At 41.1% G+C, this 26,836-nt stretch overlaps 1 protein-coding gene and 1 non-coding gene across 3 annotated transcripts in view; both read left to right on the top strand.

The window, feature by feature from the left end:
- The window catches only part of ec (ubiquitin specific peptidase echinus), a 63,519-nt gene that overhangs the window by 13,884 nt on the left and 22,799 nt on the right, over positions 1-26,836 (top strand). Inside the window, exon 2 of one of the 2 annotated variants that reach the window (XM_018022923.2) lies at positions 4,483-4,738. In XM_018022923.2, coding sequence (XP_017878412.1) covers positions 4,508-4,738 — 231 coding nt within the window. In that variant the 5' untranslated portion in view covers positions 4,483-4,507. Of the gene's footprint in view, positions 1-4,482; positions 4,739-25,365; positions 25,685-26,836 lie in introns of those variants that run through there. The other variant, XM_026812722.1, reaches the window with a different exon arrangement.
- On the top strand, positions 1,299-1,370 carry TRNAE-CUC (transfer RNA glutamic acid (anticodon CUC)). The gene has a single exon. It is a non-coding gene; the product is annotated as a tRNA-Glu (tRNA).

Below are 26,836 nucleotides of genomic sequence, written 5' to 3'. Positions count from 1 at the left end.
AATAATGTTTTTTCATTATCAAAGATTATCAAACTTTTATCAAAATTATTTGATACATAGTATTATCGCATTATCACAATTGTTCCATTATTGTCAGAATTATATAAAGGTTTTCGTATCTATATGAAGTAGTCTGATAGAGTTATCTAAAGATTTTCGTGACTACGTACAAAGTATGAAGTATTCCGGAGCACTGGGTTTTCTCGTGAGCAAGTCGTGGCGTCGCGACGCCTCACGCATCGAAACGGAAATAACCTCGCGATAGCACGGCGGCAGGACCCAAATACGCCGTAATGTACGATCTCGGCCCTCTCTCTCTCTTATTGCTTCCGTTTCTGCCTCCCCCGTTACCTTTTTTCGGTCATCGCGACGTCGACGGGCGGATTTCGCGAGAAAATACGATAATCGCTTCCCTCGTCCCGCGTACAGACGGCGGAAACTACCTCGACGGTCTTTTTTAAGTCACTCGATTTTCCATAAACTGCTGGATTCGCTAAACGAACAGCTGTTTGCTACGAATTTAACACGCTTCGCCTTAGTCATATTTAAAACTGTGTTCTCTTTTCTTTAAATAAAACATTTTTTAGCTATTTTGGAAATAAATCTTGCTATACGTAATCTGAATTTTTACACACTGATATATTTTTCTATAATTTTATTTCATCTTTTATTCGTCACTTATTTTCCTGTCATTTTAAGTCAGTGGATGCTATAGAGAAATGCTGCACTCCCAATCATTGATAATACAGTTCAATGATTTTACTGAAAACCCGCATAGACAGTCTGAGTCGGAAGTGTTACAAAAGTTCACGCAGTTCAACGCATCTTGGATGTTTTGCGTTAAGCATGATTGCAGAAGCTCGCCCATTATACCGTTAGGGTCTCGTAGAAAATCTTAAGCAAAGAATTGCTAGGTGGTGGCCTATGAATAAGTACTCTTGCGTACATTGTCATTCTGAACGACGGAACCTTGTCGGCATGCGTAGCGCGTGGCACGTACAATACCATAGTTAACTTGAAAAGGAAAAAACGAGCCACAGATGGACCCAAGGCCCAAACCTTTCGAGTTTTGGATAGGCTCGAGGGCACAGACAATTCCCGTTAAGTATAAATTAGAAACCGGTATTGAATAAATACTTTAGCATCATGATAGTATGTTTATTAACATAAGCATTGGCTTCATAAAATATAAAGTGATTTGTTTTATAATTTGAGCATCATAAAAATGTTTTTAATATACGCGTATTTATGTAATTTAAGTGCTGAAAACATTATTGGACCGCATTAAGATTCATTGGTCCGGTATGGTCTAGTGGCTAGGATACCTGGCTCTCACCCAGGAGGCTCGGGTTCGATTCCCGGTACCGGAAAATTTATTTTTTTATGTTTCTACCAAAAATACAATAAACAATTTCTATTTTAATTCGTACAATTAAACGATATTTATTGATCGTCATATTTGTAAGTAGCCTCAAGCATGTCAAATAATTTGATGAGGCTCGTTACAATGTATAAAATGATTTTTAGTTCGGTCGTTGAATTATAATTTTTTTGATCCATATTCGCCCCGCCTGGAAGTCGATTCTCCACGCGCATTACAAACGCGATGTAATAAGAAAGAAAAGAGGACCGTAGGCAGGTAACGCGTAATCGCTCAATTGACCTGAATCTCTTACGCGAATCCGGCACAGAGCTTCCTGCGATTCGAAGGGAGAAAAACGCGAACGCGGTTCTCGCTCGCTCGATGGAATCCAGACCTTAGTTGCTTCTATTTTCCGTGGAAACGTAAACGCGTATCGAGTTGCCGACGTTAGCGTCCGCATCCACTCAACGGCAGCGACGACGGGCGAAAAATACCTCGCGGTTGCATTGTTAACCGAGCCCTAAAAGCGACCGCGGGAGACAGTAAGACGAAGGGCGACACTAGCTTACCACTCGAGCACGTATTCTCCGACCACTTTTCTCTCCGGCCCCTCAAAATTAACGCCGACCACTCGGTCGGGCTAGCATTTAGTACGTCGGGCTCAGCCTCAGTCCCTCCCGACGCCCTTCACCGATACGTATCGTCTTCCCTCAGCATCTCTATTTTACGTACTTCGTTTCCCTTTCGAGCAGCCAATTTGTTTAATCCTCAAACGCGTCGCGTTGCCATTTCGCAGCATCTCTCATTCATACGTGATCCATTCCAAATCATACGCAATTTCGTTCGACACACTGAGCTTATTTAAAGACGACTCGCTCACGTTAAAAATAAGATTCGATAGAGAAATCTATTTTTGATGATAGAATGACGCAAATATTCTTCCGCTGTTTTTGGTAAGCTTGCGAATTTGGACGACATTCAAAAGCGTAGAACATTTAAATTACCTTCAATTTTCTGCGATCTTCAACTAAAGCCAGCATTCGATAAAAAAAACTGTTCGAGCAGTTCTTCCAACTGTACATACGTTTACCTGTCGAGTTACAGTTACACGCGTCGTTTATAGATTTATCTTGCGTGTGTCATATCGACGTTGTATGGTCGCGATCATAATGCAATTTTAACGGTAACAGGTTGACTCTTAATCAATAATCTATCGCATGTTGAATCGGCATGAAGCAATTTTTCAATTTCTAACAGGAATTCTAATTATGCACAGAAGCTTATCGAGTGGAGACGTTAACGTGTAAGGAAGCAAATATCGTTTCGATCGGCTCGCTATCATTTTCGCAGAATTACACGGCCGGAGGAAAGTACACGGTTTGCATCCTGCATCCTGTCTGTTGCGAAGCCTCTCCTCGGTTCTCTCTTCTCGTTTCAAATTCATATAAGATAACGGGTGTCGGGACACGCGTAAGCTTCATAATACATACACATTGTTCGTTCAGCGGATGAAAAGGGGACGCGATAGATGGGAGAGAAACGGAGAAATTACCGTCGATTCACGTGTTACGTGTTTACCGTTACTACGATTCGTGTGAATCACGTGGTCGACTGGGACTCCGCTTTTTTCTTTGAGATCAGTGCCAAATTTTTTACGACGCTTGAAAATGATAAAAACTGATGTAACATCATTGCGTTTCTCAAGTAACTACAATTTCTATATAGATCCATTTAAAGAATAGTAGTTATGATTGTGGTATCAGATTAATTGAGAAATTATCAACATCTGATTCTATTAATGGCTATTATTAACTATTACAGGCATCGATCTTAGCTATTCTTTACTTTATCTTATTCCAAGAAATTCCTGTTTAAATACTATTTTCTACCACAACACCGCAAACGTTTTCTCTTACATACAAACCTGCAGTCTAGTAAATCCACTACTCAATGCTCATAAAAATATTACAATTAAAATGTTGTCACTCTCAATGAAAACCTGTTTCGTTCGAAAAATATGAAACGTAAAAATTGCCAGCGAGACTCGTTATTTACAACCGACTGATTCCTGCTTACTAACAATCAATTGGGAGCGCTATGTCGTTTTCCTTGGAGATCGGGGTCGCGTCTCACTGGCCAGGGAATGTCCGATGAATATCGACACGCGATCGCCGTTCATTGATTCGTTGAACACGATTTCTCAGTATCGTTACAATCATTTGATACACGCATCGCGTTACGCTACTGTCCGACGCGCTATCACGTTCCAAACCGTATGGTAAATACCTTATGAAACCCATGGTACTTAATCAGTATGAATAGTAGCGTGACTCATTAACCCTTCCCGATGGAATGTTGCATGTAATGTGGCATATCAATTTTCTACATTACTTTTGTTTCATGTATAAACAGCGTAACCGGCACCGCGTTTTCCTCGTTCCAATTGTCGAATGGATTTAGCAATAGGAATATTTCCCAAGTTCAGCAAAACAATTTTAAAATAAAAAACAGTATGGACATTATTACTTGCAATAGACATTCTCTTATAAAAGATTATTTGAAGTATTATTAGTAAAATTGAAGTGCCTCGATAAATTTAAGTCTCGCATGTCTCCAATTTGATGAAATAGTGCAGCATACTTCGATATTAAATGATATAACGAAGATAAAATTCCAAATGGATCGGCATATCTCGTAGCAATTTATCTTAACCAGACATGTAGGAAAATTGGTCATAAAGGATAATCTCTGGGATCGTCTTCTTTATTGTTTCCGCAAAATTTGTTTGACGAGACTTCCGTATGGCCGCCGTTTCGCGAGCCTCGCGAGCCTCAGCCCTGCAATTTACCTACATTCTGCCCGGGGGCATAAAAAATGTTTTCCCTCCGCTCAAGGAGACGCGTTCACGTAAAACGCTCTCCTCCTTGGAATTCACAACGAAATTTCTCCTCGTTTTCGTCAAATTACGTTTTCCTACAATATTATACGAGACATCATCTAATTCGCTATTAAGTGAGCAGAACCGGTATAACAATTTATCAAATGGATTCAGATAATATGTAAAATAATAATTAATGGTAGCATTTAATTAATTGGTTTTTGATTCCCGTTTGACTTAGATGAGACAGACGTAGCTGACCGAGGATGGCTTCCATTATGGGGTTACAGCAGCCAGCTGCATCCCAGGATACCGTGGATTACGCCGGATATTTGCAGTCGACGCAGTGCCATCAGATCCATGGAAGTCAGCCGAACGGGCAAATCCCCTCTGCACAGAAATCACCGTCGAACGATCACAATACCAGCTTCACCAGCACCAAAGGGTTACTCAATGGACCCGGCCAGAACAATTGTTTCCTCAACAGCGCCGTGCAGGTAAGATAAATCCTTTTCACGCAACAACGAAACGATTCACCGTACCAACTGAATCGTTTCGAATGATCGATACGTGTTGCAATAATAATTGCTTCGTCAATTAACGTGCGTTGCTTTGATTACAACATTTATTTAAAAAAAAAGGTATTCTTTTAAGCGCAAATAATAATGAATTCATTTGGAAATTATTCTTACTTCAATGGTAAATTGCGATCGAGTATGGTTGCCGCCTCATCAACACGCGAAAATAACAGCTTCCCACGGACCGTTAGGATTAGTATCGTCGATCGAGGGCTGTTTTTTCCCAGCTTTTGTACGTATACGTACGTATGAGGCCACGGCCTGGCGTGTCCGATAGTACGCGGCGGTAATTGTAACATCCGCAGGAAGCAATTACACGCGGCCCGGGCTCGATTAGAACAATCGATTCGAGTAAACGTCCAGGTAGATACAAAACGAACCGCACGATCGAGTTTCGGCTTCTCGTGTAGCTACGATTAACACGACCTTAATCGCATGAAACGTGCTCTAATGATTCAACTGATAATTTATTGCCAGTGTTTGTCGAAACGAGAGGAGGATTTCACTTCTGAAATCATTCTTTAACAACGATAAACTGATCAATAATTTCTTCTATTCAAATGTATATTGAAATTTTTTATCACATCTGTAAAAAATTTGTGAAGACAATTGCGTTCTTTGACGAATTCGAAAAGACGAAGAATAACACGATTGATTTTTTAATGAAATAATCTTGCGCGCTGATTCCGGCGCTGCAATTGCATTTCTCTCGTCGAAGGTCACTACGCGCCTTCCCGCATGCAACCAGACGGCCAACCATGCATTGCAACTCTGTTTGATCACTCTTAATCCATTAATTAAAACTTGAATTGAAACGAATTCTGAATTGAAAGAAGAAATGATGCACAGAAGTTTCTTAAAAAAAAAACGCGTCTGACGAGTCCCTGCTCAAAACGATTAACAAAGATACGTAAAGACGGTGTAAATCTCTTAACAAAAAGTGAGAAAGGTCCTCCTGAACTGTGAATCTGTTTAAAACGCGAATTGCTGTTCTCCAAGCATTTTTATGGGTCTCATAGTTTATGACCATGAATAGCCAAATGCGGCATTGGAAGCAGGCATAAATATTCACGGTCTGTTAAAGAACAAGACACGTGGAGAGTCTTCGAGCCCATCCCTCATCTCCTTATTCTCTAATTTTCTGCACTCACTGTATATACCCGTGGATCCTTCCCTTTCTCTTTCTTCCTCTCTTATTTTCTGACTGTGACGTACTTTAGTGTGTATTATATCCCAACAAGCCAGAACCAAAGGTCAGACTCTTGTTTGTTCCTGGTTAACGTCATAAGTCTCTCTCGGACCGATTGTTATCTCGCGTTGACTCGAGAGCCCTGGCGCCCGAGGTTAATTGCCAGTGTGAATATGATTATTCGATCCGTGAAGTGTGCACTTTCAACCTCTCATAAGCTACTTGAGATTATTAGAGCACTTGGATCATTCTTGCCCAAATTGTTTTAATCCTTTCATTTTTTTTTTTACTCATACATTCCTCGTTGTATTAAGAGTAAAAATGGCGAAAAAACAAAAGAGTTTGAAATATTTATCGATGAAACGATTCCCATTTATTCTAAAAATTTAATATTGACAACAAATTATTTGAAACACTGCCTAAAATTAAACGACAGCGACAATGGATGTAAGCGAATTACAACATGATTGTTTCAAATTGCAACAACGATGGCTAGCGTTCGCTTTTCATTCGTGACACGGGACAAAAGGCAGCACCACACCCTGGCCGCGTGCACGGTGTGCGTTCACGTTGAAAGACAGAATGGAAAAAAAAAATCCCGCGACTGTATTCACGTGTCACGTGAAGTTAAGGTATATCGCGTACGCGCTTTACATATCGAACGAGCCCTGTGCCGTAGCATCTATAGTTAACGTACGATCATTTCGTTAGATTGGACTAGCTGTTCCCTCGTAATTTATTCACGGCTTCGTTCCGTGTGCTTTGAAATTTAAACCGTCTCCTAGTTTCGTACGCCGTTCACGCTAATCAATGCTACTCGCTGATTAGTTAAACACCTCTTGTAGACGTCTTGTTCTCTCGTTGTTGTTGTTGGATCAGGGATTTATTGATACAGATTTAATCCGAGAAAATTGACTCGTGACAGAGTGATCGTTTTCGTAATTGTTGTTTGTCTTGTCTCAATAAAATTAATTATAAATTTATAGAAACGCCACGTGTATTGGCTTATTTCCTGCGAAAGCGGCAGGTTAATTGTTTTCTTAATTGCTTTCCGTAATATCCCAATTTCACAGGGACGATCCGTTCTCACATTATCAGTGGCTTTCAATTTCACCCGCCAGTGAACGGTGAAATGAAACAATCGCGGTACTGTACTTGTCCACGGGGCAGTGTCCGGATAAATGATAATTCCGTATTTTTTTAATCGAGCCGGTCGATTTAATCGGCTCGTAAATTACCGAGCCCAGGAGCGAGCATAGCCGCGAGGGCTTCGTCAAATCGTTTCATTAGCCGGGGACCTAACGAATCGATGATATAAAACTTGTTTTCGTCGGCCCCTGCTCCGTAATTACCATCGTGGAAATAACGGGAACCACTTTCCTCGACGCTGATAAATGCTCAAGCCACAGTGGCATAAATTATGTTTCGGGCGACTCTGATGGACTTTGTTCTCAGTTTTTTCGTCACGAGTTTATAAAAATAAATGGAAGGACGAAAAGAGAGAAAGCATAGCAAATCAGTTTTTTATATATTTGAACAATAATTTATTTTTAGAGTTTCATTTCGGACAGTCATTACTTCGTACTGAATTGTGTTTGTTTAATCACAGGCAAATGGATGGGACAATAATGAGACCGATAGTCGATCAAATTTTTCAGTAATTGGAAACAGTTACAGCAACTGCTGTTAATTGTTATTTAATTGTTATTCTTTTATTGTAATCCCGGTAGCATTGGATTTTCCATTAATTGGAAACAGTTTCTACCGAGCGATCGGTTCCCTACAATTAACGAAAAATTGAAAGGGACCCGAACCGGTAGAAATTAAAAGCCTGAGAATAATTGAAGTTGTCTCTATTGTCTCACAGCTAGAAATGTGAAAGGTATACAATAGCGTGTTAAAATATTCGTTAAAATAGACCTAAAATATATTCAGATATTTCGTTTCATTGTTCCTATAATAACTGCACTGTTCTGTAGATAATAGAGGAATGGTTGCATACGCATTTGTAATTTAATAATCGATCGACATTGCCTGTCTGCGTAGAGTCAATGACACTCCAAGCCTGAATCATCGGAACTATGATGCCTCTCATTTCTATATCAGTTATTAGCTTATTTCACGTTCCAAACGGTTTGATTAAAATATTTTTCATGGTACCACGCATAAGAAATTCTAGCTTCTAGACTTGGGAGTATGGAGTATTTGTTAGGATCATGCATATTTAACACTGTCCTGTGCACACAAAAAAATTCAGCAAACACCTCCGACGCTTCGAGGGTACACAAAACCTTTACACGCACAAAGCACCTCGCTGTTCCCAGTTGAGGGGTAAGAAAAACAATTTTGAAGGATCAAAGTGGTGACACCCACGTCTCCCGAGTTAGCCTCGGGCTAATTCCCTTTAGCTCCCGTCTTTGCGCATGCAAAAAGTTCACTACTTCTTCTTCTTCTTATCGACGCCCACGCCCGAAGCCTGACGCAAGGATAATAATAAAGGGACCGCAGTGGGGTTTGCGCCACCACTCTCGTAATTAGCGCTGGCAGATGAATCAGTTTCCTATTGTAATTAGCCGCTCGCCGGAAAGGGTTGCACCCCTCTACACCTGTCCTCGTCTTTCTGGGTGTTATTGACACCCAGTCGCTCTCATCGCATACAATGCAATTTTTCTTTCCCCTCGTCGACGCCCGCAGTTAATAGGAGCACGTGCTTCATTTCGCGTTTGCTCGCTCTAAAGTAAACCAAGACGTCAAGAACTTTTTATCCCGTCCATAAATTGCAGTTTCGTGCATTAGGCAAAATTGAGCAAAAATGTGATTTTAAAGTATAAAAGAAATTCTGAAATAACGATAAATCTGAATGCTTCAACTTGATGCTTTAAACTCGATTTACTGAAATAACTCGACTCTAATTTCCTGTAAACGATTCTGCGGGCCACATGTTTCCTGAAAGGCAATCTTTCTGAAACAATGGCCGGGCCATCCATCTGGTGGCACGTGGCCGATTCGCACCTGACCCGATCTCTCCGCAGGATTTAATGGGATCGGTGAAACATCGGTTCGACGTAGGAATAACGACGAGAGACGCGTGCCCGTAGGAGAACATCTGCCTACATTGGTTGCAGATGCACGCGGCGATGCATTGCTTGACGATGATCCGATGGCATTTTAGGAAGGTCCCATCTGTGCCCTTTCGGGCGGACGCCCACTCGTCATTGTTACGCAAACGAGCCCGATTTTCTATTCGTCTGAAATTCTGTTAATCATCGTTGCCCACGTTGATGTCCCTTTGTTCCGTCCACCATTCTTATCCTTTGTCTCATTCTGACGATTAATTATCGTTAATTACGTCTTACTCATTTTCATTTCTCTGCTTATGGTGTCAGAATCTTCATCCAATATTATTAAATGAACTTTTTGACAAAATTATAAACGATCTCTCGAATAATAAAGCTCGGTCGAATTATTCCAAGAAAAGTTTGATTATTTTTCTGAATTATAAATTGTGTGACCACAAAAGCAGGGCAACGGCTCGTAGGGTCCCGTTGACGTCGCTGGCCCATGAATCCGGGTCTCGTTTCGGTGACAATAGACGAGGAGTTACTTGACTTACATATACACACTTAAGTACTTATGTAGAAACGTGGAGCCGCTCGACCTCAGTGGAAAAAAAAGACTGCATCGTTAATGGCGGATGGAACTTGGTGTACGTCGCGATTCGGGCTCGTTGCAGCAGGTGTCTGGGAAGGGAATCGGTTCTCTGACTCATCGCCAGGTGATGTCTACCGCGGGTCGAGGAAGGAACCGGAAGCACACTCGCGTATAAGGCAAACCGTCTTCCAGACGTTGCTTACACTGTCTTACGTATTCTTCGTAACGTACATCTAGTACGAGATTGATAGATTGCCCTAATTGTGTGTCTGTACATTTGTAATAATGAATTTCTTTCTTTTATTCATTAATTCGAAAACGTATTTTCTACTTTCAATACATTCTATTTTTTCTATAAATGTCTGAAATCTGCATTTTAATCAATACTATTATAGAACAATGCAATGACGAAAGGGATCTTCGCTGTATTTTTCATTTCATCTTAAAATGAAATCCTACAGCAGAACGAGATGATGTTTTAATATCGATTCGTTTATTCCCAACGGTGGATCTTCTCACGACGAGGTCCATTCCCCATGTCCCGAAGATTCACGCTTCGGGTACTCGTACATATAATCCTTTCGCAATCGTTAAGGTATCGTCTCGCCGACATGGACACGATTTAGTAACGCGATATACGCGTTTCCACCCTCCCCTATCGATCCCTTGAACATTTTCTAGGTCGCACGCAACGTTAATTCGCGACGTCTTCTTCTCCTTGCATCGTCGAGTCCTCTCGCAACTAGCGAGGATCGCTCTGTGAAATCTAACGCTCCTAACTCGCCTTTCCCTTCTCCCTAGTGGACCAGAACTGTCTCAGGTTCTGGGAACAATTCCGGTAATCTTGTGATTACCAGCGTCTAATCTTGACCTATACAGGATATTAAACCATCTTAATTTCGAGCTCGTTCTATTCGTCTCGATCATAGATAGATTAGTCTCAGCACGTATTCACGAGAGAGTTGCAATTTACTCCATTAGTGCTTCCTCGCATCTACTGGAAACCGCGGTGTCTGTTTTTTTACGCTTTTTTAACACAGATCTAAGATGATTTATGGTTGATAAGTGTTGTGCAGAGAGTTGATGATGATGGAGTTTCTACAGGAAAAAAAGAGGAACAGAGTTATGTAATGGGTTTGAAAATACGTTGAAAAAAAGGAATTTCTACTCGTCTTGCAATTCTGTAAATAGCAATTCATTTTTTAGATGAATACGTTTCCTGACGTTATAGTAATGATTAACAGTTTAATAATCTCGATCTCATAAAAATTTGTCTCGGATTGATATAAAATTCGTCGCGAAGTAGACTGGTCACTTAATACGAGATTTAATTCGCTGCTTGAAATAATTGACTTATCGTTCGCTTGAGTTTTCTGAGTTAACAACCCGTGTAACGGTGTCGCCAAACGTTTCGTTTGCTTCCAAAAGGACACTATGAATATTTTTCAATCAGTCAAGTCAAGACATAATTATATGTATCCTATCAACGAAAGGAAATTGCTATAATCTGCCAGTCTGATTCAATTTCTTACAGTTTCTTGAATCACTATTTTTAGTAGAATGCTAGTTCAAGTTTTTTAGCATTTCTTTAGTAACATTAATTCTGTATTCCATAACTGACTTGTTTTATGGATATCACATAAATATCACAAGGTTTTATTATTGAAATGTGAATAATTGATGGACCAGTGACGTCACCGGTGTTCGCGTAATCCCACGCCTACTCGATTACCGCATACACGTATAGGAGCCATTAGCGGGTCCTCGGGCATCCGCAGTGAAACGTGGCCGTACGTGGTTGACCCGAGTCACGTTTTACGAGGTTTGCATCTCGAGGCCTGAAACTGGATCGCCCTGGTTCGTTGAGCCGAGTCTTTGGAAATGTTTCACTCGTTGCACTGAATTTTGATGCACACAACCGTTCTCAAGACCCTCCTGAAACTTCCAACAATCGTAAAGTCCACCCCATTAAACCTTACTATTTCATATTATGCAAAATTAAGCTGCGGTTCTTTTAAAGAATTGATGGAAGCTTCTCTGTTAGAAAATGAAACAGACGAGCATAACTGTTTTTATGATTCATGGAAATCTTTTAATTTTCATGGAATTAGAACGTCTCTCATAATTTCTTGTCATCTGCATTGATACGCCAAAAAACTACTTGCTCGATCACGAGAGATGCATTCTTTAATAAATACAAGTTGTGAGAGAAATTCTAATCTATCAAAAACACGCACACAAGCATAGTTTTTCTTCTATCCTAATTTCCGTTCGTTTCAATTTTTGCGATTAACACATTTCCCAGTGGCGATCGTTTGCATGGAATTTTCATCCGAGCTGCAGTGGGTGCGGTTGTTCAGAAAAGAAAAACAGCGTAACCGGCAGTTAGTTGCCGCGCCGTTTCAAATGCGTACAACTTCTCTTGCGGTTCTTCTCGTTTCACGGCCGGGTTAGATGCATTCCTGCGGAATTCGAGACCGATATTTCTCTTGTTTATGCTTTCTATGAAAAAACTTACAGCAACACGTGTTCTATCTTCTTCATGTACCTACAATCATCATGTCGCTTGCTCGTCCATCGGTATTTCATTTAATATCAGAAATCAATTCAAATCTGTATTAATGAACTAAATCATAAAATCCATGTTTGCTCTCTTAATCAATTTCAGTTTATTATTCCTAAATACGTAGTCCGGTGATGAATAAAAATGTTTAAATTCTCGGTCGAAATTCCGGCGATACTTCGTACGAAAGCAAAGTCGGCAGAGTTGATTCCGCGAGATGAATTAGCGCGTCACGCGGAGCACGCGAGCAGATGCCTCTCAAGGCAGACCGGATTCGTTAACAATGACTCTGAAAAACGGAGAGGCGTCTCGGAGTAAAACGCAGCCAAAGAAAATAGCTGGTCAGGGAGCGAGCATTATCTACCACTGCGCGGTTTACGAGCGTTTTCGCTAACTCGGGATCGCGCGAAAAAATTGGAAATTGCTAGCCGGCCAAACGTTGGCACGAGCTAAGCGTTCAGAAGAAAATATTGCGATTAGGGTAAAAGCAAACGTAATTCCTACCGAGTTCCGTTCTAAACATTTAGAGAATTCGCTTTTTCTTTTGTTGGGAGGTTTTTAGTAATTGCACGCAATTAGTCGATAGAAGAAGAAGCAAAATTCAGATATCTTCCACTGACAGTCATTTGTATAAAAACATAGAAAATATGAGCGCGTATTCCAATATTTAAATTCTATCTAAATTGCATTTTTTAAACTGACCCCACAAATGTTTAATTTTGCATAAAAATCGTGAGATCTCAATCTCTGATAATCATCCAATCGTAAAAGTCTTGACAAAACTCCGATAACAACGGCATTAGCTAACCGAATGGTCGGAAACTGAAAACAGGCAGCCGTGAGAGAGAATAAAAATTACAGCGAACGTTATTAGCCGCCGCGGCCGCTAATTCAGCCGCTAAAAGGGATTCTCTCGCGATTTCCCACGAAATAAACGAGCGCGTGTGGGCGTTCGTGCGTGTGTCAATTGTGCGTACCCACTGCGTACTTTACACGCCCACGCGCGAGCAAAAAGAAAACGACAAGCGAAGAGAAGATTTCGACCTTCCGCCCGCGGTTTTATTTCCCTTATCCCGCGATAATGAGTCACGTCCGCGAAGCGGGCTTTCCCGAATACAAAGTGGACACGCCAGCAGAACGATGGAAAAACGCGCGAGCGAAAAATGCCAACATTGTTTACCGTGTCAAATGACTATACGCACGCAATTTCAAGAAAACAATTTTTTAGGGGAGGAACTGACGAGTGCTGAGGTTTATCAGCCTTCGTGAGAAAATCGCTCTTCCAAGCTCACTTACATATTTTTTTATGTGCTTTAAAATGCACAGGAATATGTAAAAATAATATCTCGAGAATTTCTGCGATGCAAAAAGAGATTAAAATTAATAAAAGCGAATGGATTTTCTTATTACATTCATTGATACAAATTCGAAATCATCGATCACGAGTATTGACGTACGAAACAATTTATGGAAAAATAAAAATTGATCAATCATTTATAATCATCATTAACAAACCGTGGGGCAATCATTCATTGTAGAAACTGTCGTATTATCTTGGAAATTACATGGCAGCGGTTTGAACAGGCGCGTTGTTTCTCATACGGGGTTCTTCACGTGCGGAGATACGCGATTATAAATTAATCTCGAAACAGAGGAGAATAACGAGCCCCTGTGTCGCGGACACGGTGGCTGGCTCGCGTGGGAGTGAACGTCTCGTACGAGTCTGGCGCCTCCGCGTCCGATCTTCGATTGCCGACTTGTATTATAATGTATATATTTAGAACTGGTTCATTAAATGTAGGCTACAACTTTGTCCCACAATTCGATTGTTGGCCTCGTTTACTAAATTAATTCATCTTATCGCTTAGATTAAGAATTGCAAGTTCAGGTTAATAGAGATTAGATTGAAATGCATTTTCATATTGATGGTGCCTTCAGTTATAGTTTTATTTTTATTCTCGTTGTAAAAGAATTTCAAGTATAAAACCATTATACATTTTATGTTGTAATTCTCATCACATTTGGGAGTACAATATGTTCATTAAAAATCTAATCGGGAACATGTAAGCAAACCGGGGCTACCGAGGCTACTTAATTCGATAAAAATGTAAACTGTGCTTTCAATTTTTGCACGCGAGATCGGGAGATCGATAAGGGAAAAGTGTAGGTTAGTATTCAACAAGCGGTAGCCAGTAATCGAATTGGTGCATCAAATAGATAAGGGGAAACCTTGTTTGGAGGATGAATTAAAACTATGCTTACTATTTATTATGGGAAGATTCATTTGATGTTTCATCTTTTTTTCCTGTACACCATTTTCAAGCAAATACCATCTAAAGAATTTTATTAAAAAACATAAACCTGCTTCAGGCTGAAATATTAAAACTTGAAATCTGCTGCTGAAAGTATAATTGTGACAGAGTGAAATGTAAACAGAAGAAGAAGAGTTTCTTGCACGTTATTGTTAATAATCGAGGGTGAAGAAGAAGAAGAAGAGCACAGGTGAACCGTGGTTTGGTCCCACGTGGTTCAGCGAGCGTGACCACGTGCCGGGCAATATGTAGTATAGTAAAGAGATGGAAAACGACGTCTACTGAATGGAAAGGCGAAGACCCATGAGTAGAAGGAGGAGGCTACCAGGTTGAAACCGGAAGCCGTCGCCGGAACAGCTTCTACTTGGCTGGCGCGTAAGGTTCACATGGCCGACGTTCGCCGAGAGGTCACGATATAATTTCCCTGTGTCAGTGCAGGTGCTCGCATCAGATAAAGAAACGCTCCCGCACCGACCTCCTAATGTTTCCCTCGCTTTGTACATTGCTCGGTACCTTGGACAGGGGTCAGATTGATATTCACATGAATTAGGATGATTTCGTTAATAATTTCTTGAGAATAAGTCATTTAAAATTGTATCAAAGGGTAAATTGTTTTATAATAATCTGGTAATTCTGTGTGTCTTCGTTTCATTATTCAGTTCGTCTTTTATTGTTGAAAATTAGCATATTACTCCATCAAATTACGTAAACTAATTAGCATAAATGGAGACCTTGAACGTGGAGTTCGAAGAAGAATCGAACGTCACGCTTCACGGGCGAGACTTTCTGTTTCCTTTGGCTGCCCTTAAATCAGACATAAAGGATTTCCGTAGCCAGTGAACTGTCGATTTTCACGCTGCTGCCATTTCCGTGAGAACGCACCCTCTCGAAATCGAAGATTTTGCGAGTAATGGCCCGTGAAAGGTGGCGTATATTTATGTATAGAACGAACATTAATAAAATCTAGTTTGAAGCGTGACGTTCTAACTACAGTTGAGATACTTTAAATATGAGACCTTATAAATCATGCCAAAAAATAAATGAAGTATTTGGCAATGTGTCAGATACATTAGCTGGTAATGTGACTTGAATTTGAGATAAGTACCTTTAAATCAATGATTTAAATGGGTTAAGCGAAATCGTACGACGGAGGAAGAGGTGATTTAAACGCGATAAAGTTACGACAGGTGTTTCAAGTTTTGTAATCATTGCCAGGGGGTATCTTCCAAAGAAAGTTTGCTCATTCATACAAACGCGGATACTCGGGAATCTTAAATGAAATGCAGTTGAGCAATGTCTTGCGTTTCATGGTATAAAAACAAAGGAAACGTAAATCAAAGCGCGCCGATTAATATCGATTTCTGTCCCATTCACTCAGACTCATTAGCGACCGAAATTATGAAACAGTCGGCGAATGTTTCTCGTCGATCAAAGAGAACTATTCATCAACTAGAATTGCATTCTATTTCTTCTTGTAATTTACAAATGTTAAAGTGGTTATTTCCTTCCTTTATATTGTAAAAAATGGGTTTTTAGTTAAAAACGGGTGGGTATAATAATTGACGGATCGAATCGTGGCAGGGATGGCTCGACGCGTGATCTAGGCGCGATAGAACGAGCAGGGAATGCCGATTTACGCCCACGCAAGATTATACCTCCACACCCCGCATGCGTAAACAATGCCAGACTGTCATAAATCATTCTGATCGAATAGCGATTGTATTTTACGGTGGCTGATTAGTAATTCCTTTGTTTTTGTACCTACATGCTGTCGCAAGTTTCATATACTCTTTTGCAACGAGTCTACAGCCTGATAAAACCATTTAGAAAGTGGTAATCGTTTTTGTCAACTCGTTCCCTCGTTTCAAATTTTATACTTTTGACTTATCATAAAAATCATTTGAAATACGAACATAAAGTTACTTTTCGGAAATAGTGCAGCTGTCAGCATAAATAACTCACGCCATAATGGCTTTTTTTTTATAAAAAAAACGTAGATAGAAAAGTTGTACTACGAATATTCGTTAATTCAATGCTAATCTGAAGCATCGCTAAAATGTCACTTGAAATTCAACTTAATTCATAAATCATCGATGATTTCGTAATCGTTCGAAAGACAAGGGGTCATGCTAGGAGTAAATCGAGTCAAGGTGGCGCCGAGCTTGGAAAGTGATTTGCGGGCCGACGGCGTCGAGTGCCAGCTGGCTGCGTAGTACTACGATCACGCGAAACACCGTGAACCAATATGGCGTCGCTGGTAGAACCGGGACCGGGTCAACATCCTGCGGCTAGAGATTGGAGAACGGCTGATCTCGAGCCAGTCTTCAGGGAAACACCACGCGAAGGCGCCACCGGGCTGACTTTTTAATCGGGACTGGTTCCAGCGACCATGGACCGCGCGCGCTTGCGTTTCGCTTGACCTCCAAGAACAAAGGAGAACTCGCTACTGGTTTTCGTTTACTCCAAAAAGCTGCGTTTACCTTATGCAATTTTTTAAGAACTTTATCGATCTGGCGGAGTAAGCAGAAATCCATTTATTTTTAACGATCTTCATGAAAGATTACTTCAAACAACACCGAGTGACGATATAACGTCAAGTTCGACGCAGCAGTCGATATTTTTTAATATTTCCAATGCTTTCCATAAAAAATCGCTTAAAACTAGATCGAGTAACAATATGTTTGAGTGCCAGGCGTCGGTTTTATTACGGTAACGTAACGATCAGAGATTTCTCGGTACGGTTGAAGGAACTATACTCGAGAACCTTCCGAGAAGCGAGGATTTTTGCGAAGGGATGAGCCACAGCATGGCCGCGCCGTGCTCTTCCCGCCAGTCTCGGCATTGAAATCTCGGGGTCGAGAAATCGCGGACCAATCGGCTCGCTTCCCGCGCCGACTCGCCCTTGAACACTGCATTTCTTCTCATTTTTTCCTGCCTCTTTTCGCAAGCGAAATGCCGCGTGTCGCGTAGGCGTGAGATCATTGCGATTTATTCCTAGCTACTGCCGTTACGGAATGGTAATTAACATAGCCTTGAGTGCCAAGGGAATAAGATGGATAAAAATAGAATTGATTTGTTTAGAATGACAGCAAAATATTTTCAATGTTTAACAAATAATATCGTACAGTCGAGGAAAAGAATTAAGAATTGCAAACTTAATGGTATCGACGACAATAGATTTCTTGTGGCCGCGGTGACTCGCGAGTTAACTCTAAACGACTGTTAACTGAAACAAAGAGTTCTTAATATGGATACCAAAGAACCGCTTTTGTTATCCGCAAAGCCGACTTACTATGCTATGTAATTCTACCCGGAAAACTAGTTCGCCCTGTTTAAGACGAAGCTTCCTCGCGACTCACATGAATATAGATTTTATTTTAAATATAAGAGAAACGTTCCTGAAGATTATATTATTTAATCTAGCAATTTTATCTTCTCCATCAACTTTCCCCATCGAATACCTTTCTATCAACAGATACCAACGCAACAGCATTCAGTTGTCACTCGAGCACGACCGCAATTACAGCCTCCATTTCAGCGTCGAGAATCTTCCCGCATTCAAACAAGTCTGCAGTCTCTATATCTGTTAAAATGATTCCGGTCAGCTGATTCTTTTATAGCGCGATCACCAATCTGTAGCTTGTATCGACTGCGCGTCGTGTGGTAAACATGGAAGCACGCGGTTCGATTCGGCGCGTACTCGTACATGCAGCACACTTTTACTCCAGTTTGTATCCCGGGGAACCGGTTTCCTCTCTCGTAACAGGCCACGCTAGCCTCCTTTAGCCGCACTCACAGTTCCCCTTTCTGATCACCGTAGCCGTGTGCTCCTTGAAGAAACCGGTCTCCGCGCATCGATCTTCGTTCAACCCGCGTTCGTACCTCCTCTTCTGTCTCCCCGATTTTTCTTCAGGTTCCACGGCCTCCTGCGGGCTACGAAAACAACGACGCGTCCGCTTTTCAACGGCCGACGCTTCGTACTTCACCGTTTTTCAAGCTTCCTCGTTCTTTTTTCTCATCGTCCCCGTTGATAAGTCTTGAACAGATGCAATTAATTAACTGGCAGCCGAGCTTCATACCAGTTTTCGTTATGTTTTTATTTATCCGTCGAGAAACGTTTGGAGCAACTCTTACCAGGATCAACATCGAGATTCTTCGTGTTGTGCAATTTAAACTATTAGAATTTTTAGATAAAGAAACATCTGATTATAAATGCACACATCCTGCTTCATTTCAAACATTTTTTAAATGAAATATAAAATTAAATGACGATTTAAGAAATTTCTACCAATTAAAATCGCATCTGAAAATGTGTTACGAACTATAACTGTAAGTTTCTTTTTGAAGCTTTTCGTATAATCGTTTAGAAATGACTCATTAGGAACTAATAATTGGTACCGCGGTATACATTCTGCATAAACTCGTTTCACGTATCTGCGTTCTGATCCAGTGGAATTGGATCTGCGATAGAATCTACTCCAATATTCATTCAGGTGTTTAATCAACATATCTCTGTAGCATTGGCATCCAGTGTTGCACACGAATAATTCATCCGAGTTCTTGTCCCATTGTAAAAACCTGCATACATTTAGAACTCATGCTAACGTTTCAGAATTTTCATTTTAATCGACCATACCACAAATTAATAGTTCTTAGAAATCAGAGATTTTACATTAACTTTTGAATCTGTGCACACGAAATGATTATAACTATGAAAAATCCCAACACTGTTATTACATTTACTTTAACTGTGAGTAGCCGAGGGTGAACGTACCTCTATTAAAGAGTCTCATCTGCCGTGGAACACGTTCACTAAACGTTCTCCTCCGTGAGTAAAACTCTTGCAAAATCGGCGCTCGTTTGCGCAAGTTCCGCTTCTCTGCTCGACTATGCTCGCTCGTTCGGAACTTCTTGCGCGCATAAATTCGACGTTCCATCGTGAAGCTGTTGTATGGTTAAATATTTGCAACGTCAAAGTTTCCTTAACCACATCGTAAGTACTCAGCGATGAATTACAAAAAAAACAGAATCAGAAAATGTTCTATGCATTATTGATATGAAAAACGGAATGGAATATTTCTTAATTAGAAAGAGAGGTAACGAGCTTAATTGAACGAGAAATAGCATAAATGCAATTACTCGTACATTACTATGGAATTATAATCAAAATTGCACAGTAGGTTCAGTGATAAAGGGAAGAGAACCGCGTTTCGCATATTCAAAGCATAATCCACGTGATTAGAGAGTCGTAGATATAATACGGCCACGGTAAAGGGGTAACTAATGCTGTTTGCTGTACGGCAAAGGGGAGAAAGGCCCGTTCCACGATATTTCATCGTCTGTACGCGGGCTTTTCGTGGATCCAGCAGCAACCAGCAGCCGCGTCGCGTCGTCTGAGGTGAAACCTGTTTTCTGCCTCCTTCTCTTTTCCACGTCTTCCTTTTATCGCGGCGCACGTGCGAGCAGCATCTAGAAGCTTCAAATCGAGAGGCAAGAAGACGAAAAACGAAACCTTGGATAATACTGGTCGTTTAGCAACGGGGAAAGGATAGGAGTTAGAACTTAAAACGAGTTTTACTATTTTTACCATTGATTGCTGTATTCATTGTCATTTTACAAACGACGGATTTAAACCTCAGCTCGTTCCACGCTTTTAACCCCTTGAACGGAAATGACGAGTCCAGCTCGTCATAAACTTTCCTCTCTTTCAAGTGCTGACTGATAATAAATTGTCGTTCAAGGGGTTAAATTGTAAAATCAAGAACGTAATGTTCAAATGGACTTTGCATATTTAAACAACTGATAGAACATTTTTAATGATTCCTCGGCAATAGACAAATGGATGCTGGAATAATTAATGAACGCGGCTCACGAGAGGTCTGCGGTGTCGCGCTATCGTGATGCCGGCCAGTTTTCAAATAAAACGATCCCGCTTCAGTTTGCTCTATTTCTAGCTGCGAGAGACGATCATTTATCTCCTCGCGCCGCTGTTTCTGCGTCGTCGTTCTTCGCTTTTTGCCAGTACCGATGGTGAACGGCCGCACGTGCGAGCCGCAACAAAACGTAGTTGCAGTTGGATGAAATCGCGAGAGAGCACGGTGAAAGGACTGCGCGATCGTGCAATCGTAATCGCATAAATTAGCCAGTAAATAATGATCGATTCTCGGAATTAAAAAATCGAGTAGAAAAAGATATATGCAAAATCATATTAAATAATAATAATAATAATAATATTTAATTCATTCGTCATTCGTATCACAAAAATAATACAGAATTCTCTTGCAAGTTAATTTGTATCATCGATTATTTCGTGCTATAAAAATTATTTGAAACGATCCGATCTCAGTTATTATACTTGTTTCTCGACGGAATCTGTAGAGCAGCAGGTGCAGGTGCACGGAGATGCAGCGATTGCACTTCTCCCACCTTCGATTCGGCGGGCAGCCTCTCCGATATCAATGCACTCGGTTTACCGCTTCTTCTTCCTGCTCCTCGCGAACTCAGCACGTGCGCCGTGTTCGACGGCACAAGTCGAAATGTCAACGTTCCTCTCGGTCCCGTTGATTAATCGAACAACCTATTCAATCTTCACATTTTTCTATTCCATGTTTGCTTACTCAAGATCCGTGTTTAACGTCCACGTAATTGCGTGTTCGATTCTTCGTGACTTGCATAAAAATTACATAACAGATCGATTATTTTAAAGTAGTTGATACTGCTTACGGAGTTGAGTACTTATTATGATTTAACGAACGATAGTAGCAATCCTCTTAAATTCGTATAGACTTACTCTTTGTTAAGACATTTGCACGGTGCTGTAATTCAAGTCAGCGAGCACGTAGCACGCGACTAGACTCATCGATGCGGCAACTTTGATTAACACCGCGTTCTACAGCCAGTGTCTTCGTTGGGTGCACGGCACATTAGACACAGGCGAATCGAACCAGGTGTTCCCGGGCATGGATTCGAGTAGGAATAAATGTCACAGCTTGGAAGAGGAGCCACGCATTCCCAGTGCTCGTCTGCCGATGGTGAAAGGATCGCCGGGCGAATAGTTGCACGCTGCGATGCTCGCTAACACTCTCTGACCTCTCGGATGTTTATTACCCCGACGCTGAGTTCGATCAAGACCGAACTTTATGCCTCTTGTAATGGTGACAACGTCTCAGCTTCCGGGTGTGAGTTATGCTCGTTTCGAATCGTGTCCAGACGTTTTATTAGAATTGTAACTATGGTTGTTAGTCATAACATTTCAAGTAATCATACTTCAATCTAAAACGATGACGTACAAGATACGCAAAGTGTAGTAGAATCATCTGACGTATGAAATATACGTAGTTTCATTGATTCAATGAATTTCTGTAGGATAACTGTCTCTATTTATGAATTTGTCTCAATTAGTCTGCCTTTATAAATTAATTGTTGAATTATCTGACTGCAGATTCGTTTTATCAGAATTTATGTTGGTTCCATAAAATTAAGGAAACGACTAGAACTCGTTTTTATTATGAGTATTTATTTCAAGTCCAACACACCTGAAACTCAGAATGATTCATCTGAAGCCGTGAACTGAAATGCAGCAGGTAGCTTTGAAAAGCCCTTACCTGTTCCCTTTTCAATATATACCTGAGGGATGCATGAACCTGCGCTCCCCTTTTCCAGCGCATTAGCGTCTCTGAATGTCGACGAAGCTCCTCTGGCACCTGCGTTCCACAAGTTGGAAAAAACTACAGTAAAAAAAATTATGATTTAACTCTAGTAGGCAATTTGGCTTCGTCATTATATCTTTGATATTCGAAGGTCGATGAGATTGATATCTTCTTGGCAGTTAAATTACTTAATTATTCTAGAAATTTTTCTTTATAAAATTAAAATTCCAGGGTACCGACGTGCTTCAATATAAAATATATATAAGGAAATATAAATAAGGAAATGTCATATGGTCATATGTTCTAAATAAAGAACTGCCTTTCTTGTATCAAGAACAGCTCATTTCTTAATAAAGAATTCATTAGACAAATATTCTGAAGGGCTAGAGATATCACGCTATCGCAACGAAAGTGAAAACGCGAAAGAACACGCGGTCATACCACCTGCGTCGCGTCGAAGGGTGTTGCACGGCAACAGATGCGCCGGTGAAGCCTCGCAAGGGGTGCACATATCAAGAGCCAGTCGAATTGCTGCCTGGAACGTGCGTGCCACGCATTTTGGCTATAATATCAATAAAAAAAGAGAGAGAGAATCGAGCGGCTGCGTTAAGACAAACGCCAAATGGCGAAGTTTACCTGGTATTTGACGACTCGGTATTTTTCCAAACGAAATCGATGCTCGTCAACCGACGCGTTCGTCAAATTTCGAAGCTCGTTTTATTTGCATCAACATGCCTTTGTACAATCGATTATTCCAGGCCAGCTCGTGTATCGAGAGCGTTCGCGGTAGAAAGTACAGTTACGCTTGGCTTCTTATTATCCTGACCCATGTTTTAATATCACCATTGTGCGCTCGAGAATTAATGAATAAACAATCGCCGTACTCACTATTACACGTGATCAACCTTAACATTAGATTGCCCAAGGAAGTCATTTTGACTGCTTTTGGGCATATGTACAAATAATAATGCATAAATTATTTCTTTCACAGTGCAGTCATTTTTACTGCTTTTGGCCAATATAGGTATATACTAAGTTTCAGTCTTTCTAGTGTTAATATCATTCGAAACTGAATAACAGCTTGTAACACCGTTCGATTTTCATAAACCTGTTCTATTAGTTACAACATTTTAAACATTACGCATATTTCACTTATTCTTGCTGTTTCTCATGAGCATCAATATATAAAATAATTCTTAAGTCTCAGTATTTCAAAAATTCAGGTCAACTTCATACTTACTGAGGACTATTCAATAAATCTTGCAATCGTAGAAAACATGCAATATGCTATTGTGAGGTGGCTGGAGTTGTTTGCAATCTGTCGAAGGAGTGTCAATAAGTATAACGCGTGAAAGATCGTGAAGCGTGTCTCTAACACTTTCTCAGGCGTCGCAGTCGTCTCATCATCATTACCATCGTCATCTGTGCAACTTCAAACGTCTGAGTATCTGTGAGTCGCGTAGCGAACAAAGCCGGTCTCTGTTGCATTTACCGCCCACGTTGTTTTCCCGTGGAAAGGATTACTTGATTAGCATTCGCGGTACATAAATGATGCGACAGGCTCTGATCTCGGGAAATCATGGAACATCCTTGAATTCAGTTTTCCTTCGTCGAGACAAACAGCAGTTGAAATGATTTAATAATGAATATAAAATTTTCTCAGTTAATAGTCTGATTCAGTCTCGATTTTAATCTTTCAAAAAATTTCTTTTTATTTCTTGAGGCGTCTTAAGATATCTGGATTAAGCTTCAAGGAAATCTTAGCGGCAGTTTGAAGCACGCCCGAACCTTAAGGATGCCCACTTCAATTAGGAGGCTCTATTCCTAAGCACGTAGAAATTTTCCCAAAGACCCCGGTGCTGTTTGAGGATTTCCAGACGCCACTTGCTGCGGGCCGACAATGAACAACTTTTCTTCCGGAGCGAAACGAAACGCGATAACAAAGAGAGGCTGCCAGTCTTCTTCGTGGAATTCTCTTTGCCGAGATGCTCCCCAGACCTCCTACGCGGTCTCGGACGAGGGTAGAACTCATACCGATACTCGCCGGACAATTGTTTTCAACCATTCATCCTGTTCTCTCCTTTTCCTTGACGAGTTCTGCGTTTTGTCACTGTTTTCCCAGGCTGTATGGGAAGTTCATGAACTTTCATATGTAAATATACGTATTTGTTGTTCGTAGTCACTGTAGACATTTGCGTGCGAAATTGTTTAAACATTTTATGTGCCTTATTAGATTTTTTATTTGACAAATGCAGGAAAAGTGAAGTCAAATTTCATTGACACCCGGATTTCCTGAGTGAGTCTAACTCCTGATTAATATTAATGCATTCGCACGTCCATTCACTAGTAAAGCTTCGATTCACACGGTCACAAAGGAACACGCAAATCGCGGGAGGCTAAACAGAAAAATTGGTGGCAGATACGGATCGACAGAGCCTCAGGGCGCGGTGAAAAAAGAAAGGAAAGAGGGGAAACGGGCGGCGGAGAAAGAGGTTCCCAAAATTACTCATTCGTTCCCGAATCAAATTGCGTAACAATCTACTACGCGGCATCGTAGCGTAACGTAAAACGTTGTCGGTGTCGTGACGGGTCCCACTTTCCTCCCTTCCTCCCGTTTCTCGTTTACATGTTCGTATACACTGGCCGCCGTCCCCTTTCCGCTCCCCGGCCCTTGAAGTACCGTCTCCCTCTCCCTGTTTTACAACTGACCCCAGGCCTCTCACCCACGCCGTAGTAAAAATGGCCGCGTGTCTATATTATACTAAACAATGCCATGTATAAAAATAATCATTACAGAAATAATCAAACTTATGCATTTCCGTGCACTTAATAATATTTAAAAAAAGTGAAGAACCATTAATTTATTAAACTACAACTTGTTTTTACACAATCCTTTAAAAGGTTTATCGTTGGGTGTATAATTTCCTAAACAAACTCGAAAGGTACAAACAGTTTTTTATCTGAAGAAGGGAGGAAAATTTGTGGAAGGTAAAAAAAAGAAGGAGGTGCAACGGACAAAGGTCCCGAAGGTACGATCGTTCGTATTCCTGTGGACCTCCAGTTCTCGCATTCACTATAGCTCTTGCTACAGCTCGTTGGGTCCGTTCGCGAGTCCCCCCGGTTCCTTACCTGTCCGCAGGAGTCCCACGAGCGCTGGCATCGGCGCGGCGCGGTCCCAGCCCTGGGCATTGTTGCATCGACGCCCGGCTAAGAACGTACATACTCCTCGCATTGCGCGCAACCCTCGCGCGTCCTCGCGTCAGTGTCCGTTCGAAAACTGTCAGCCACCGGCGCGAATCATGACGAACAGTGCCAGCGCAACGAAATCGTCGATAGTGGACCGCGGATGATCGCTGAATCGCTGTGAAACAGTGAGACGAGGTTTAGAGCGTCGACGCCGCGGTTCGAAAGAAGTAGTGCCCGTGTCGTTGGCAAAGGAGCCGAGGAAGGATGAAGCAGGAGCAGAGGCCAAGGAGGCAAGCCCTCTTCCAGATCGCCAAGGTTTGCATTCCTCTCCTCGCGTCTGTCTGATAATTAATCTTGTACACGTTAAGAATTCCCTCTTCTTCTGCGGTTCGATACGCTAGAATAACGCGTATACCGTTACCGTGCATTTCGATCCCGAGGCTGTACCTGTTGATTCAACCGTGCTCATTTAAATCACGCCGTCTTCGCACCGCATCAATTTTTATCAATTATTAGACACTTCGATGAATGATCAGATATTTTTAAACGATTTCTCTAAATTGTACAGAAATACTTCTTACTTTATTTCTTCTTATTTCTTATTTTAATCTACTTTTATAGTTCGCACTTCTCCTGATCAGACGTCCGCATTTTTTATAAACTTTCAAACGACATTTTATGCACGTTGCGTAACAATCTACTTGGAGAATTTAAGCTTGTCTCGGTTCATACATGGCGTTGGCATGTGTGGACGACGCCTGAAATGGAGAAAACTCGCTTTGGCACGCATTTAATCGAGCCCTGCAATTTGAAAGGAATGGGCAGTTAATGCCATGCTTTATGGACAACATACGTAAATACACGTACAACATAATTCTATGAATACAAAAATGCACGTAGCAACTTGTATTTATTATAAGCACACGTACAATAATAATGCAGAAATGATTTGTTGAGTGTTTCTTGAGTAACGGATTTTCCTCTCGTTTTTCCCGCGGCGTTGAATGAAAATCTGGAGCAGACGCGATCGAACCGCGACAAGCTTTTCCATCCGCTCGTACACATTTTCCCGATTAATGCGCCTCGCATGGAAATGTGCGAGAAATTGTCGGGTAACGTATGCAAATCGGATAGCTCGGTGGGAAACGAGCCACTTTCGCGATGAAGTGAAGTAAACGCGTTCAGCTCCGTGTGAAGAGTTGGGTCTTTTTTCTGCGAGGGGTCAAGGGAACCGGGTGAGAAAAAGTAACATTGCGACTTAAGTACTACTGATTTACATCCATGATAAATGAGAATGTCTACTAATTATTATTACATATTGCATAACATAGAATGTATTGATTTGTCCTTAAGGATGTATTGGCTATACAGTCAATCCCTAAAGTTTATGTACTTTAGAAAAATGCATTTCCTATAATTAAAAAGAAATCAGACGTCGGAAGAACAATGCTAATAATAAATAGCTAC

This window comes from Ceratina calcarata, unplaced genomic scaffold (assembly GCF_001652005.2).
Source record: "Ceratina calcarata isolate Rehan_Ccalc_2016 unplaced genomic scaffold, ASM165200v1 scaffold115.2, whole genome shotgun sequence".
NCBI lineage: Eukaryota > Metazoa > Arthropoda > Insecta > Hymenoptera > Apidae > Ceratina > Ceratina calcarata.
Note: the sequence above shows the minus strand (reverse complement) of the source record. Positions and strands in the feature narration are given on the sequence as shown.